The sequence below is a fragment of the Panthera pardus genome, unplaced genomic scaffold (assembly GCF_024362965.1).
Source record: "Panthera pardus isolate Hobbes unplaced genomic scaffold, ASM2436296v1 HiC_scaffold_25, whole genome shotgun sequence".
Classification (NCBI taxonomy): domain Eukaryota; kingdom Metazoa; phylum Chordata; class Mammalia; order Carnivora; family Felidae; genus Panthera; species Panthera pardus.
The window spans coordinates 15673110-15690050 of NW_026526821.1; the positions used below are offsets into that span (position 1 = coordinate 15673110).

Below are 16941 nucleotides of genomic sequence, written 5' to 3' on the forward strand. Positions count from 1 at the left end.
GCTGGAGCATTTATGCCTCTGTATCCCTCAGGCATCAGTTAGTAGTACCTATGGGACGGAGGACATAAATTCCCAGGCACTTCAGGGACATCTGGGCGGCTGAGTCGATTAAGCGTCCAACTTCGGCTCAAGTCATGATCACACAGTTCTTGGGTTTGAGCCCCACATCAGGCTCTCTGCTATCAGCACAGAGATTGCTTAGGATCCTCTGTCTGCCCCCCGCCCCCCCAGCTCATTCTATTTCTCTCTCTCTCTCTGTCAAAATAAATAACCTTAAAAAAATTCCCAGGCACTTCAGGCTCTCCCTGTGTGTGGCATAGCAAGCTGCAGGAGGCTTAAGGATGCCAGTTGACAAAGAGATTCAGATACTAACTGTCAGGAGGGAAAGCATCCTAGGAGCCGGTGTGCACAAAACTGGAAAAGGGATCTGAGTTGATCTGGGCAATGCATGGTCCTCACCTGCTACAAAGATGAGAGCCACATGAGGACAGTGGAGGAGGAAGCGACAAGGAGCCTAGGTCTTCAGTGCCCCTCACGGACAGCTGCACCCGGACTGCTGAAAAGAGTCACCTCCCCTCCAGTTAAGCCACCAAGGCTCGGTTTGCATTCTTGCAGCTAAGTTGAATCGTACCTGAGATGCTGGGTGAAGAAAGGCAGGAAGAGTTGTTCATGGAGGAGCGACAGCGTGCGTTACTTCTCACCATGCTCCTGAAAGGCAGACGTTGTTCCCATTTTACAGATGAGGAAGCTGAGAATCCAAGAGGAGACATCACTGGGCCCATGGTCCCACAGAGATTTAGTGGGAAAGGCAGGACACAAACCCACTGTATTCGTTATTTATCACTGAGTAGCAAATTACCACCCATGCAGCAGCTTAAAACAGCATGCATTTATCATTTCATAGTTTCTGTGGGTCAAGGATCCAGGCACAACTTAGCTGGGTCCTCAGCTTCAGGGTCTCACAAAGCTGAAATAAAGATGAGCCCCTAGGGCTGGTACCTCACTGAGTCTCGACTGCAGAAGGATCCACTTTCAAGTTCATTAGGTTGTTGGCAGCATTTCAGTTCCTTGAGGGCCGTAGGACTGCTTCCTCAGTTTCTAGCTGGTTGTTGGTCAGAAGTTGGCCTCATGTCCTTGCCTTTCCAGCACGGCAACTTGCTTCGCCAAAACCAGCAGGAAGTCAATCTTACGTTACTCAATCCTGGAAGCCACATTCCCTCACCTTTGCCATATTCTGCTCATTGCAGACAAATCAGGAAATCCTGCCCATCCATGCTCAAGAGGAAGGGATTACACAAGGGCATGCATACCAGGAGGCAGACATCACTGGGACATTCTAGAAGCTGCCTGATGCACCGACTCTACTTAAGTACAAAAATGTCTGCACTTTATGCAACATCAGACTTACTCTTTGGGGTAAAGCCTCATGGATCCAGATGGCCCTTTCTGGCCAGGACTGAAAGAGAATTTGGGGCACAGCCCAATGTAATGGGTACGGATACCTCTTTTAGCCTCAAAAGCCCATAATGACCCTCTTCCCACTCTACATTGGTGAATTCGTCCAACACTCCATTTACTTCCCACGTGATCTGGGGATGAAACCAGATCCTAGATTCAGTGTCTTCTGCCCTTGGGAAATAGGTCTGTCTTTTCTCTTTTTGGAAGCTACTGGTCCAACTCCGGGGTAGAGGGTACCTCTAAGTGGGGGCCGTGAAGGCTGCAGAGAGAGTACTAGGCCAAGAAATGGGAGACCTGCTTCTCTGCAGATCTTCATTTCCTTTGTTGGTAAAATGAGGGAATTGGGCAAGTTGTTTGTGAACTTCCTGCTCTAACTTCTTACTTTGAGGGAAGAACTGAACTGGTAAAGTCTAGAGCTGCAGTGTCCAGTATGGCAGCCACTGGCCCCATGAGGCTACTGAGTGTGTGAAATGTGATTATTCCAAATGAGAAGTACTGTATGTGGATATAGGAGTCAGAATTTTATGATGATTCCCGGTCACCCTCCCCCCGTATAACCTCCTCCTCTTGCAGTGTAGATGGAACATGTGAAATGTGTTATGTGAGGAAAGGGAGACTGTCCTGGGTGGGCCTGTCCTAAGCAGATGATGGTCTAAGAGCAGAGCATTCTCTCTGGCTGCTCACAGAAGAGGAAGTCCACACACTAGGTTGCCTGGAAGAAAGCAAACATCCATGCGGTGAACTGCCCATGGGGCCATGTGGCAAGGAGCCACAGGCAGCCTCCAGAGGCTGAGAGTGATCCCCAGCAGATAGCCAGCAGGAAGATGGGGACCTCAGTCCTGCAACCACAAGGAAATGAACAACCTGTGAGCTTAGAAGTGAACCCCGAACTTCAGATGGGAACCACAGCCCTGGCTGATACCTTGACTTCAACCTGGTGAGACCCGGGTTGAGAATTCAGCCATGAGGTGCTCAGATTTCTGACCTAGAGGAATTGTGAGATAATAAATCTGTATTGTTTTAAGTTGCTAAGTTTGTTGTAATTTGTTACACAGCAATAAAAAACGAATATCTTGGATTTCCAAGACTTAGTACGAGAACAAAAATGTGGGGTGCCTGGGTGGCTCAGTCGGTTGAGCGTCTGACTTCGGCTCGGGTCATGATCTCGTGGTCCATGAGTTTGAGCCCCACGTCGGGCTCTGTGCTGACAGCTCAGAGCCTGGAGCCTGCTTCAGATTCTGTGTCTTCCTCTCTCTCTGCCCCCCTCCCACTCATGCTCTTTCTCTCTCTCAAAAATAAATAAACATTTAAAAAAATGAAATTGTAAAATACCTTCTTAGTAATTTATCGATCCCATGTTGAAATTATATTAATTTGAATATAGTGCGGTAAATAAAATATATTATTAAAATTAATTTCATCTGTTTTTAATTTTTTAAGTTGCTATCAGAAACAATTATTTAAAAATTTTTTTTAATGTTTATTTATTTCTGAGAGAGAGAGAGAAAGAGTGCAAGTGGGAGAGGGGCAGAGAGAGAGGGAGACAGTATCCAAAGCAGGCTCCAGGCTCTGAGCTGTCAGCACAGAGCCTGACATGGGGCTCAGGCTCATGAACCGCAAGATCATGACCTGAGCTGAAGTCAGATGCTCAACCGACTGAGCCACCCAGACGCCCCTTGCTATCAGAAAAATTTAAGTTACATATGTGGCCCACAGACTATTCAGTGGACAGTTCTGTTCTAGAGGTCCCGGAAGTTAGCCATATGACCTTAGGAGTGAGTCACCTCACTCTCAAAGCCTTGCATTTCTCTTTTATTAAATTTTTTAAAGATTTTTTTAATGTTTATTTATTTTTGAGAGAGAGAGACACACACAGAGTGAGAGCAGGGGAGGGACAGAGAGAAAGAGAGACATAGAATCCAAAGCAGGCTCCAGGCTCTGTGCTGTTAGCACAGAGCCTGACGCTGGGCTCAAACTCACAAACCGCAAGATCATGACCTGGGCCCAAGTCGAACACTTAACCAACTGAGCCACCCAGGTGCCCCTATTTTTTATTAAATATTTTTTAATGTTTATTTATTTTCGTGAGAGAGATAGAGTGTGAGCAGGGGAGGGACAGAGGGAGAGGGAGACACAAAATTCCAAGCAGGGTCCAGGCTCTGAGCTGTCAGCACAGAGCCCGATGCAGGGTTCAAACTCATGAACCGTGAGATCACGACCTGAGCCAAAGTTGGACATTTAACTGACTAAGCCACCCAGGTGTCCTAAAGTCTTCCATTTCTTATCTTTGAATAATAATAGCACCTATCCATTTTGCAGCATAAATGAGATGAGGCCTGTAGGACCCGAGGCCCAAGGCAAGGTCTTAAAAAATGCTGGTTATTATGATTATTAATAATAACAATTAGTATATGTGAAATAGAAATCCTTTCTTGAACCCAGATCCTAGTCTCCAGCACCCTCTCTCCGTCCAGACACACAGTAGGCACTTGATGAATGCTTGTGGATTATATAATCTTTCTTTTTAAAAAGATTTTATTTTTAAGTAACCTCTATACCCAACATGGGGCTCGAACTTGCAACCCGAGATCAAGGCTCACACACTCCATGGACTGAGCCAGCCAGGCACTCTGGATGACATAACCTTGACAAAGCTCTGACACAGTTCTCCTTTACCCTATCAACCCACTTGGAAGGTGGAAATCAGGGACCCATAGCTAGGGGGGAGACAGAACTTCTGGGGGACAAAATGATCTGTTTCAAGCTTCACAGCCCCAAGGGGCTCTTGGGGAATAAGGCCCCCTTCTCTAACTCCCTAAGGCAGAGCCCCACCTGCAGTCCTGGAAGACATGAGACACAAGACCAAGCTAGGTGACCTGCGCAGGTGATCTGTCCTCGTCCAAGTCTGTGTCAGGAAGGACTTGGATAAGTCACCTGAAGCAGAGTGCCTTACACATGTCAAGGGCGCAATTAAGGAAGGGATTATTACTGCTGTTGTTGTTCCTTTGTAGGCAAAACCTGGGCTGAAATCCCTCCCTAGTGGCACCTCAGTCTCCTAAATGACCCCTCCTCCCCTGGCCCCTGACTGGGGGGAGGGGGATGTTCCTGGCTGTTGGGCCCAGTCTCCAGCCACCATCTCCACCCAATCCAGTCAGGAATAGAAACCACCGCCTCCGACAGCCCGCGGTCTCCCTCCCTCCCTCCCCCGGCAGCGATCGATGTGGCCTCCCCCGCGGGGGACAGAGGAAGACAGGGAAGGAGGGGCGGCGGGGCCTCCGGCAGCAGCGAGGTTCGGCGGCGCGCCGCTGGGACAGAGACGATCCCGGCCTGGCCAGCGGCTCCCCAGCCACGGAGCCCTCGGGGACTGAAGCACCTGGTGGGCGCCCGGGAGGGGCCTTGACAGGTAAGGGACCTCCCCTGGGGAGGGGCGTGGCCCGGGGCGGGGGCTGCACAGTGGGAGGCGAGGGTGGGGGCACTGCCTTTTCAGCTCCAGAGTCCCCTCCTTGAGACCCTCCCCCTCGCCTGGAGGGAGCGCTGTGGGGTGGCAGTGACCTGGGGTCGGTCCTATTGGTTCATCTGTAAAATGGGATTAGAAAACCTCCCTAGCAGGGTCGGTGTAGGCATTGAACCGAGTGAAGCTGTATATAGAGCCCTGCGAACAGCACATAGTAGGTGCTCAAAATAAGTTTGTGGAGAGAGCCTTCAATGGAAAAGCCTAGTTTCCAACCTTAACTGTGTGCCATGGACTAGCTGGGTGATGTTGAGCAAGTCATTTAATCTTTCTTACTGATATTCAGATTCTTGTTAGGGAAGGTTTGTTGAATTCACGATCTCATAATCATAGAGCAGGAAGGTGAGTTCCAGAAAGAGAAAGGGATTTGCCCACCGTTATGTAGCTATAATGGGTGATGCAACTGGGTTAGAAGCTTCATCTTTTGACACCAGGTGCAATGGAGGAGGTGGGAGTGGAACTGCGTCCGCGTCCCAGGTATTTACTGTGCACAGATTATGAACCAAGGGCCGTGCTGCCCATAAACATCTTGCCATAGTTAAGCCTCATAACCTCTCAAGGGAAGTGTGATGTCCTCCAGTTTACAGGTGGGGAAACTGAAGCTCAGAACGGAGCCCCTCAAGGTCAACAGTCAGCAAATGGCAGACTCAGAATTTGAACCTAGCTCTGACCAGAAGAAATTGCAAATGATTAACATTTATTGAGCACCAACTGTGTTCCAGGGGCTTTGCACATGCATTCACGGTAAGCTTTCACCCTAAGTGCTATTGCTACTTTCCCTGTTCTATAGATAAGAGACCCAAAGCCGAGAGCAGGAGGAGACTGGCCTGAGGACGCAGAAGTGACGGAGGTAAGGACACCACCCTGATCCCGACCAGCTTAACACCAAGCCCAGGGTGAGTGAAGGGCACCCCACCTGGCTCCCTGCCAGGCACCAGGCCAGCCGCTCGATGGTGTACATTCCACCCTGGGAAGCGGGCATTGCTGATGGGATGGGGCAGATGGGATTACTGAGGATCAGGAGGTGAGTCACTAGCCGTCAGTCCCAGTAGAGTTCGGAGACGTGGGCAGTGGAAGGACCCAACATCTTCTGGGGTCAACTAAGGCGAAGCACTTTCCCCATAAGCTACTTTAGTCCTCCAGCCTGCCTTGGGTAGGTGCTGTTGTCTGCATTTGGTATTGTGTAGGAAACTGAGACCTGGAGAAAAGCATCTTCCTCAAGGCCCTGGGGGGCATCAGGGATGGAGATAAACCCAGGTTTGGCTGACTCTGGGAGACAGTGAAACAGGTGGATAATTTACCGAACCCCTTCTGGGAGCCAGGCCTGATAAAGACAATAGTTCAATTAATCTTTTTAACCACACTTGGAGGTGGATCTTTTTATCTCCACTTGACCGAAGCTCAGGGAGGTGACAGGACTTGTCTCTGGTCACAGAAGACAGTGTGTTCCATCTGACTGACTCCAGAGATGCTTCAAATGGTCTAAGCCAACGGCTCTCAAATTTGACCATGTATCAGAGTCACCCTCCGTGCTTGTTAAAACCCCAACTGCTGGACTCCATCCCCACAGTTTCTGATTCAGTAAGTCTAGAGCAGACTGAGAATTTGCATCGTTGACAAATCCCCAGGTGGCACCGATGCTGCAAGTGCAGGGGACACACTTTGAGAACTACTGGTCTAAACTGATTCTCCCAACACCCCCCCCCCAGGGGTGGTCAGTATTACTATCCCCATTTTGCAGAGGAAGGAACTGAGGTTCAGAGTGCTCATGTGTCCAAGATCCCACATTAAGCCCCTGGCATATGAAAATCCAAGTTTGGAAAAGGGAGACATCCTATCTGAGCACACCCTGGGGTGCCAGGACATCCTGCCATTCAGTCACTTTCATAACCCCCCAAGATAGATCCCAGCATTTGTTCCGTGCCATTGAAATGGGGGGGGGGGCGGGGGACAGGCTCAATGATTTAGCCAAAGACTCTGAGTCGGGGGAGTGAGGGGCATTCAAACCCTAGTCTGAGATCAGAGGGCACTTACCTCCCGAGCGCCGTCTGCACACCAGAGCTGGTGGAGGGGGCAGGAGGGTTAAACCGGGCCTCCGGAAGGCAGGCCCGGGGACAACCCCCGCTCCGCATCCCGCCCTCCCCGTGTCCACAGGCCATGGTGAGCGAGTCCCCGGGGCCCGGCGCCCGCGTGCCCTGGCGGCGAAGCGACGAGGCGCTGCGCGTGAACGTGGGCGGCGTGAGGCGGCGGCTGAGCGCACGCGCGCTGGCCCGCTTCCCGGGCACGCGGCTGGGCCGCCTGCAGGCCGCGGCGTCCGAGGAGCAGGCGCGGCGCCTGTGCGACGACTACGACGCGGCGGCGCGCGAGTTCTACTTCGACCGGCACCCGGGCTTCTTCCTGGGCCTGCTGCACTTCTACCGCACCGGCCGCCTGCACGTGCTCGACGAGCTGTGCGTCTTCGCCTTCGGCCAGGAGGCCGACTACTGGGGCCTGGGCGAGAGCGCGCTGGCCTCCTGCTGCCGCGCGCGCTACCTGGAGCGGCGCGTGGCGCGGCCCGCGCGACTGGGACGAGGACAGCGACACGCCGAGCAGCGTGGACCCGTGCCCCGACGAGATCTCCGACGTGCAGCGCGAGCTGGCGCGCTACGGGGCCGCGCGCTGCGGCCGCCTGCGCCGCCGCCTCTGGCTCACCATGGAGAACCCCGGCTACTCGCTGCCCAGCAAGCTCTTCAGCTGCGTCTCCATCGGCGTGGTGCTGGCCTCCATCGCCGCCATGTGCATCCACAGCCTGCCCGAGTACCAGGCCCGCGAGGCGGCGGCCGCCGTGGCCGCGGTGGCCGCGGGTCGCGGCACGGAAGGCATGCGCGACGACCCGGTGCTGCGGCACCTCGAGTACTTCTGCATCGCCTGGTTCAGCTTCGAGGTGTCGTCGCGCCTCCTGCTGGCGCCCAGCACGCGCAACTTCTTCTGCCACCCCCCTCAACCTCATCGACATCGTGTCGGTGCTGCCCTTCTACCTCACGCTGCTGGCCGGCGTGGCGCTCGGCGACCGGGGCGGCGCGGGCGGCGAGGACCTCGGTGACCTGGGCAAGGTGGTGCAGGTGTTCCGCCTCATGCGCATCTTCCGCGTGCTCAAGCTGGCGCGCCACTCCACCGGGCTGCGCTCTCTGGGCGCCACGCTCAAGGTACGGCCTCTGGGGCCCCGCGAGGAGGTTGGGGGGGGGAAGGGGGGGGAGGTGGGGAGGTGGGGGGGGTTGCAGGTGGGGGTGACCAGAGGACAGGTTAGCAGGTGAACTTACAAGCGCGTGGTGTCCAGGCACACAGTGATCCAAGGCGACATTCTGTTCCTGTGCCAGGCACAGGGCTGGACACCAGGTGTACACGTCATATCTTTTCTGATGTTCCCAGCAGCCCTGGGAGGGCTCTTTCCCAGGGGTGAAAACTGAACTCGGAGGTTTGCTTTTCTTTAAAAAAAAAAGAAAAGAAAAGAAAAGAAAAAGCAGGGGGTGGGGCGCCTGGGTGGCTCAGCCTGTTAAGCATTCAACTTTGGCCCAGGTCATGATCTCACGGTTAGTGAGTTCGAGCCCCGTGTCAGGATCTGTGCTGACATCCCAGAGCCTGCAGCCTGCTTCAGACTCTGTCTCCCTCTCTCTCTGCCCCTCCCCCCACTCGCACTCTGTCTCTCTCAAAAAATAAACATTAAAATTTTTTTTAATTAAAAAAATAAGACAAAGGTCACTTTTGGTCTGTCAAATATCAGATAATAAATAAGTGCAGAAATTTGCAAAGCAGAATGCTAAATGCCTTCTCCGCTGAGCCTTTCCTCTGGCATTATCAGGGGGCACAGATTTTGTAGGTCACCCTTGACGGGCCAAATCTAGCAGCAGCCCCAGAGCTAACACTTACTGAGTGTTAATTCTGTGCCAGTTTTACATCCATTATCGACATTCTGAGGACAACTTCCTCAGGAAGATGCGGTTATTTATTCCCTTCCCGTAGATGAACAACCTGAGGTTGGAAGGTTGGCTTTTTAAAGCCTGGTTGCAATTTACTGAGCACCCTCCTTCTGCCGGGCCTTGCACTGGGGTGAATCACTGCCCTGGCAAGCTTAACCTTGAAGGGGTGAACTTAGCCTGGTGTGGAGAAGGAGGAGATATGAACAATTTGGACAAAGGCCTGGAGAGAGAACAGGATGAACGCTGGGGTGGATGTGGGGGGGACATGGAGGGAGGGGTGTCAGTTGATGAGGCTGATGAGGTGAGAGGGACAGGGTACTGAAGGGCCATGGACTCTTGGACCAGGATTTTGAACTTTATCCCGAGTATTAGGAGATGGAGCCTGTGAGGGGTTCAAGCTGGGGCAAGTATTACTGTCACTACTTTGCAGATGTGGAAACTGAGGCTCCAAGAGGGGACAGGACTTGTGAGAGGTTCCTGAGTAAGTTGCAGAGCCCAGAGAAGAACCCAGCTGTGCCTGACGCCATGACCTCCTGCTCTTTCTCCTAAAGCTCCGTGCAACCCTCCTGACGATCCCTAGAAAACCCCTTCTACTCATGGCTTCCTAAAGCCCTTTTCATGCCCTGGAGGCAAGACAGCCAGGAAGCTGGGTACAGGCAGGATGACGTGAGCAGAATGCTGGGGCATCGGGCATGTACGTGGGATTCAGTATCTGTCCAGGGAAGACCCCTTTGCCCCAGAACTCTGCCTTGTCTCCAGCCATGCAGGGATCCAGGGCCTGATATCACCAGCATTTTCTGCAAGGAGGGAAAAGGATATTGATGGAGGCTGCCAGATTCCAGGACACGGGTGTAAGTCTCCAGGTGACAGCCTTGCTACTCAAAGCAGGGCCCTTGACCAGCAGCAGCTTTCTCGTTACCTGGAAACTTGCTTAGAAATGCAGAATTTCCAGCCCTACCCCAGACCCGCTCAATTGAGTTCTGCCTTTTTAACAAGATCCCAACATGATTCCTCCACACATTACAGTTTGGGACTAGGGGACTGCAGTTCTAGGCTAAGAGTCTCAGCCTCAGCACTATTGATATTTGGGGGGAGATAATTCTTGGTTGTGTGTGTTGGGGGCGGGGGGATGGCTATCCTGGCATCGTAGGATGTTTAACGGCATATCCGGCCTCTGTCCAGTAGATGCCACTAGCACACCTGTCCCAGTTGCGACAAGCAAAAATGTTTAAGGACTTTGCCATATGTCCCCTGGGGCAGATTGCCGTATTTGCGAACCACTGCTTGGCCTCAGGGGTAGGCAGGTGCATTCAGGAACGCGTATCCTGTCAGCTTTCTCGAGGGGCAGAATGTGTTTTTGTACTTGTCAGAAATGAGATAGACCAGTCAAAAGTACATGAAACCAACGCTTTGCATTGTGGAACCCAAACTGTGGTCCCCCCTTGGTTCTGCAACTGTGGAAGAGTCACAGGCTTCTTATTCACTGGCTGGTGCCACCAGTGCCCCCTGCATTAGAAGAAACCACTATGGCTTAGTGGGTGCCCTGGACAACAGAAGTTAGGCCTGTGTTTGCTCCCAGGGAGCTGGCTGCCTCTTGTAGATGAAAGATCTTAGTTTGGAGTCAAGGGACCTGGGTCTTGGCATCAGCTGTACTTTGCTCTGTGACTTTGGACCTGCCCCTTCTACTCTCTGGGCCTCAGTTTCCTCATATGCTCCATACCAGGTCTGTGAGCCCACCCGGCTCTGACTTGGCTTCCTGCATTCTCTTCCAGCACAGCTACCGCGAGGTGGGCATTTTACTGCTGTATCTGGCCGTGGGCGTGTCCGTGTTCTCCGGTGTGGCCTACACAGCCGAGAAGGAGGAGGACGTGGGCTTTGACACCATTCCCGCCTGCTGGTGGTGGGGCACGGTGAGCATGACCACTGTGGGCTACGGGGATGTGGTGCCCGTGACGGTGGCTGGCAAGCTGGCAGCCTCAGGCTGCATCCTCGGGGGCATCCTGGTGGTGGCGCTCCCCATCACCATCATCTTCAATAAGTTCTCTCACTTCTACCGGCGCCAGAAGGCTCTGGAGGCTGCTGTGCGCAACAGCGACCCCCGGGGGTTTGAGGATTTGCTGAGCAGTGTGGATGGGGTGTCGGAGGCGTCTCTGGAGACCTCCCGTGAGACCTCCCAGGAGGGAAGGTCTGCAGACCTGGAGGCCCAGGCCCCGAGTGCACCTGCAGACTCTCAGGTTTATTAAAGCCAGGGCTCAGTGTCCTCCTTCCCACACCCCTACAGTCAGCTGAAACAGCAGAGATCCTTCCCTGCTTACATGGTTCATGGTGGCCTCACTGCTCAGGATCACTCCCCCAGCCCTGAGAAATGGGGACTGGGTCCCTTCCTCTAAAGGCCCAGGTTAGGATGGTGTCACCCTAGGTTCTGTGAGCCTGGAGAACAGCCCAGAGACTTTCGTAAACGAACCTCCAAGCTACTGTGAAGCAGGCATGTGCTACAGAGAAAGTCAAAAGGATGCTAACGGGTCATGAACACTCCCTGCCTGTCAGCCCTATCACACTCAGCCCTGTGTTGGAGGATGAGAATTGGCCCCATTTCGCAGATGAGGAAACTGAGGCTCAGAGAGGTGCAATGACTCGCCCAAATGTCTCCCAGTTAGAAGTCGTGGAGCCAAGTTGGGAATCCAGACTCTTTGGTCGACCAAGCCAGTGTTCCTTCCATGCTGTCTTTCTTCTGCCCTCCTAAAGTTTGCATGTGGTTTTAGGGGGTTCATGAATCCTGAGAAGATCCTCTATCAGGGCTAGGGAAAGGCCCAGACAGAGGATTCAGATGTAGGAGTGCTGGACCTCAGCTGTGGTCCCTTTCCATGAGATTCTTTTTTTTTTTTTTTTTAATGTTTATTTATTTTCGAGACAATGTGAGACACAGAATACAAGCAGGGGAGGGGCAGACAGAAGGAGACACAGAATCTGAAGCAGGCTCCAGGCTCTGAGCTGTCAGCCCAGAGCCCGACGCGGGGCTTGAACTCACGAACCACGAGCTCATGACCTGAGCTGAAGTTGGACGCTCAACCGACTGAGCCACTCGGGCGCCCCCTTTCCCATGAGATTCTAACGGCAGTCGGCTCTCGGTGAGGTTTGGGAGGAAGGAAGAAGAGCTGCCTTCCTAGCTGCTGTGTGAGCTTTGCTGAGCAATAGTCTTACAGCTTCCCGCCAGGGCTGGCTTGAGATACAGACCCTGGAGGGGCCCCTGCCTGTGGCCTGAGGTCTAGACCCAGCTCTGCTAGGACACAGTGTGGGAGGTGGACACCCCATCTCCAGGTCCCAGCCCACCTGTCACAAGGTCACAGTCTGTGCCCCGGAGGGAGATGAAAGCCAAATTCAGCAGGGAGTCACCGATTTAAAGCCAGCTCAGCTCTGAGAGGTTGGTGGCAAGAAGCCGCTATGCATGGACACCTGTGACCCCACTCTGCTGTCCCCAGTCTGTGGCAGTTCCCTTCTTTGCGCCACATAGGCCTCCAACCCTTCCTTGAGTTACCGTCCAGGCAGACGCTTGAGACCTCTGCTCCTTTTGACCAGCTCCAGCCCTTCATCCTTGCCGAGGACTTATCCCTTCTACTCACCTGCCGAATCCTTCCTACTTACTGAGACGTTGGGAGGGAAGGACACCCGTAGCGCCATTTACATACTGTTTCTAGGACACTCATCACTGTACTGTCCTTGGCTGGCCACGGCTCTGTGCGCCGCCACCCCCCACATGCTGCATTTCAACACAGAAGACGTGTGGTGGAACCCAGGCTTGGTGGGGAGTAGGTGCTTAGTGACTACCTAATGAATACCTACTGATGGATCAGCCAGTTCGAACAGCACACTGTGTGTCAGGCGCCGGGAAGGAAGAGGAAATGACCAGAGAGGCCTTGCCCTTGAAAGGGTATGGACAGGACCGAACAGCACGTCCTTTGGTCCTGCCCCCGGTTCCTCCTTACTTTACGAGGCTTTTACGGCCATTTCTCTGTAGATTCTTCACTCACGCATTCAACAAATATCATTGGAAGACTCACAAGCCGGGGCTTCATGTGTGGCCTGCAGAGGCGTTTTATTTAGCTGAACAGTACATTTAGTATATTTTTTTCATTCAAATGCCTTTGGGTGAGGCATGTACTTTCCAGTTCCCCATAGCGTCTCCCCCGAAACACACACACACACACACACACACACACACACACACACACACTCTACTGTGGTAGTCCCGCTGCTTCTCAGATTTACTTGCCACACCTGTCCTCTGATTCATTGACTGCTAGGTTCAAGAGATATAACGGGGAACCAAATATATATATATATATATATATATATATATATTCAAGAAGCTTACAGACTAATGAGGGAGATGGATTTTAATCCAGTAATCACAGAGATGTGTAACAGTGAGCTGTATACTGAGTCCAGGAACTCCAGGCACACATGTAGCAGGGACCGTTAACTGGGGTCAGAGAAGACTTTCTTGAGGGTGACCATACAAATGAATCGTTAATTAGGCAGCGGGGGTTCCGGGAAGCATTTCCAAGCACAGGGCACAGCCACGGGCAGGCCTTGGGTATGACGTGATAGGCCCCCGCGTATGGTTGGAATCCGAGTCTCCAGCCTGAGCAGAGACTGGAGCGGCGCCCGACCCCCCGCGTCCATACCAGCCCTCCCGCAGGCTCACCCCCGTATGCACCGCCCTTCCTGAACCGCTGAACGTGTCAAAGAGCCAGGTAGCTTCCAGACTTTCTCATCCCACAGACAAGTCCGTAAAGCCGGTATGGAGAAAGCTCCGGGGTGAACTGACCAGCCTGCATCCCTCCCCAGGTGTGTGTCATCCTGGCAGAAAAGCGACAACTCACTCTCACTCCCACTCCTGTGTGTCTGTGAAAACTATTATGCAAATAAAGAGGTGGGGCACAGGGACCTGTTTCTGCCTGTACTGGAGCTGGCTGCCCCCCCCCCCCCCCCCCCCCCCCCCGTGCGTGTGTGCTGAGTGAATGGGGAGGGTGGGGAGGCGTGTGGAGTGACTCCTTCCACATCCTCTGGTTCCAGTCTTGAGTTTGGCACAGGACGCAAGTGACAGGAATCCGGTGGGAACTAACTTGGTCAAAAAGAGTGACTCATTATAAATAAGCGATGAGCAACCATCACAATTATAGTCCTTTGGTTACAAGCAACAGAAACGGACTCTCTTAAGGAAAAAAAAAAATTTATTGGAAGGTGTATTCCTTTCCTGTTGATGGCGTAAAACAATAGAAATTTGTTCTCTGACAGTCTGGAGGCCAGAAATCTAAAATCAAGGTGTCAGCAGGGCCGCGCTCTGAGGCTCCAGGGGCAAATCTTCTTACCTCTTCCAGCTTCAAGTGGCTGCCAGTGTTCTAGGCTTGTGGCTGCATCCCTCCATTCTCTGCCTCTGCCCTGATGTCACCTTTTCCTCCTGCGTGTGTGGGAGTCTCCCAGTGCTCCTCTCATAAGGACTTGTGTGATGGCATGTAGGACCCCCCACCCGAGCTAATCTAAGATGATTTCAAGACCCTTAGCCTAATCACATCTGCAGAAAGACCCTTTTCCCAAATAAGGTAACATTTACAGGTTCCAGAGAACAGGACTTGGACATATCTTCAGGACCACCATTCTGCGCACTACAGAAGGGTACCAGTGATGCTCACCCGTCAAAGGAAAAGCTGGCTGGCCAGGCCTCAGGACACGCAGGAATGAGGGGAACTCTGAGGACCTCAGTGGTGGGACCCATGAGCCTTCTGCCTACGGCACCGCCAGCTAAATGCTCAGCCTTCAGTGGCCTTCCTCCCCTGTGTCATTCCGCGCCCAGTTCTGATCCCAGCCTGCCTTGAGTCCCACACCTCTCCCTTGGTGGAAGGGGGCAGGGCACCTGGGCCACGTGGGATGGAAGAAAGGTAGTTACCCAAAAGAAAAGGCCATGTGACATCACCAAAATAAAGGGGAGGGATGTTAGGCAAAAAGAGCAGGTTGTCCCCAACCCTTGGCTGCCCAGCACATTATATGCTCACATCTTCTCTCCATAAGCACAGTCTAAAAAAATGTTTGTAACATAAGGAAACTATCTTGTATATAACGGAAAACACACTTGGTGTGTTTGGGCCCTATTAATGTGATTTAATCAGTGTAGTGGATCAGTTTGATGTCTTGTGGAATAGGACAAAGTCAGAGATCTAATCAAATCTTTCCAGAGCAGAACTGGTGAACCAAAGTATCCCTGAGTCAAACAGTAGAGGAAAACTGTTCTCTCTTCCAACTATTAGCAAAAGGCTTCCAGTGGTTTGTGTTTCTTGGAATAGAAAATGAAACCAATAGATGCATATTAGCTCCAGAGATGGTAAGGAATACATATCTAACACAGCAGTTAAAATTGGAGTTGTCACTTCATTAAAATCATCCACGGCCATTTTCCAAGATCCATCTAATTTTACACCAGCCAAACAGGGGAAACTAATGGTGTTTTGATGGGAGTCATCACCCTGCAGGGTCTTTATTGGAGGTACTAATCTCTGCAGCCTCCCCCAAGATGCGGTACCATTCTGAGTTTTCCATTTCAAAATAGTCGTTCAATTGGATTCCATTGGCCTTTTATATTATAATGGCCTCCCTGGGTCAGGGAGCCAACGTGGGGATCTTTTCCAGCTGTCACTCAGAAACTGGAGATCCAGCCCTCCAGTGACATGGACAAGGGCCAAAATCTGACTTTTCACATGATGGGTGGACCTACAGTGGTACTCTCAGACCCAGGAAATTGGCCTTGATTCAAAGTCTTCGTCCAATGCCTCCTGAAAGGTTTGAGTATTTCCCTTTCTTCTCCCAGTTCCCCCGGTGAATGACCACAGGCGTTTTTGGAGAAAGCGAGACAAATGTTGCCATTACCCTCGTGTGGTAGTATAGCGGACATGCTTCCCAAGGGCAAGTAGCATATCCTTCATTAAGGGGCTTTAGATCAGTAAATGAACTCAAGCCTAGGTGTTAGGCGATGGTTGCAGTGATGTAAGTTGGGACTTTTTTTTTTTTGCCAGGACTAGGTTTTGTTTTGCTTTGCTTTGTTTTGCTTTGTTTCTTATGTTTTATTCATTACTCAAATCAAGTAAGACTGGTGGTCACCTTTACCTCTTCGGGGCCCTCTAGCAGAGATCCTGCCTCCTTCAGAACCTGCTGAATATCATGACGACCACTTCACTTCATTTCTGAGGCGCTTCAATGCCACCCCCTGGCCTCCCACACCTCTCCATTCTCCCTCCCGTCTGAGGTCAGTGAACCCATTTCACTGCAGTTGCAGCCCCACCACCAAGCTCTCCTGATGTAGACTTTCCTCAAAGCAAAGGTGAAGTGTTCTGGGTTCAGGGAAGGCCATAGAGATATTAATGGGAAGGAGGCACAAAATAAATCCAGTCTTCAGAAACTTTTGAATCCTTTCCTCTACGTGATGCCCAGGGGTTTCGGGCCTTTACCTTCCATTTCATGTGGGCCAGCACTTGGTCCAAGTTTGCTTTAGCCAACCCATCAATGGTCAGAACGCGGCCAGCTCCTGGAGCTAGCACAGAGAATGCCGGATCCCTGACCCGTGCATCCCTACCAAGGAGATCAGCCTGGTCCAACATTACATTTCCCCTCCCCTCATCAAGCACCACAAAAATCCATTCTCACAAATACTGCCCAGATTTCCACTGGTATCAGTGAACAGATTTTTGCAGTTCTGTATGTGTCCAAGATTCTTTCCTACTCAGTCTGTTTTTCACACTCCAGGCCAAAACTCATCCCCACCATCCCGGGAGCTTGGGAGCTTTCTCCACAAGGAAGGTAGGGACTGCTTCCACCCAGTGTTTGAGATCGCCTTGGATTTCTCCCACATTCTCTTGCGTGGCTGTTCTGCTGGTCATAAGCCACACATAAAAGTGTAGCCGGCCTGTCAAATCAGCAACCGGCATAATCAGTTACCAACTTTGGTTTTTGGAGATCTCAGCCCTA

General features: G+C 52.1%; 1 protein-coding gene across 1 annotated transcript; it reads left to right on the forward strand.

Moving 5' to 3' along the window:
* Positions 1-4708: 4708 nt before the first annotated feature.
* KCNS1 (potassium voltage-gated channel modifier subfamily S member 1) lies at positions 4709-13893 on the forward strand. Its single transcript, XM_019458370.2, is given in 6 exon segments — positions 4709-4861; positions 5760-5819; positions 7124-7522; positions 7524-7943; positions 7945-8154; positions 10698-13893. Coding segments are annotated over 4 exon segments (1497 nt in total). The 5' UTR covers positions 4709-4861; positions 5760-5819; positions 7124-7126; the 3' UTR covers positions 11169-13893.
* Positions 13894-16941: the final 3048 nt, after the last annotated feature.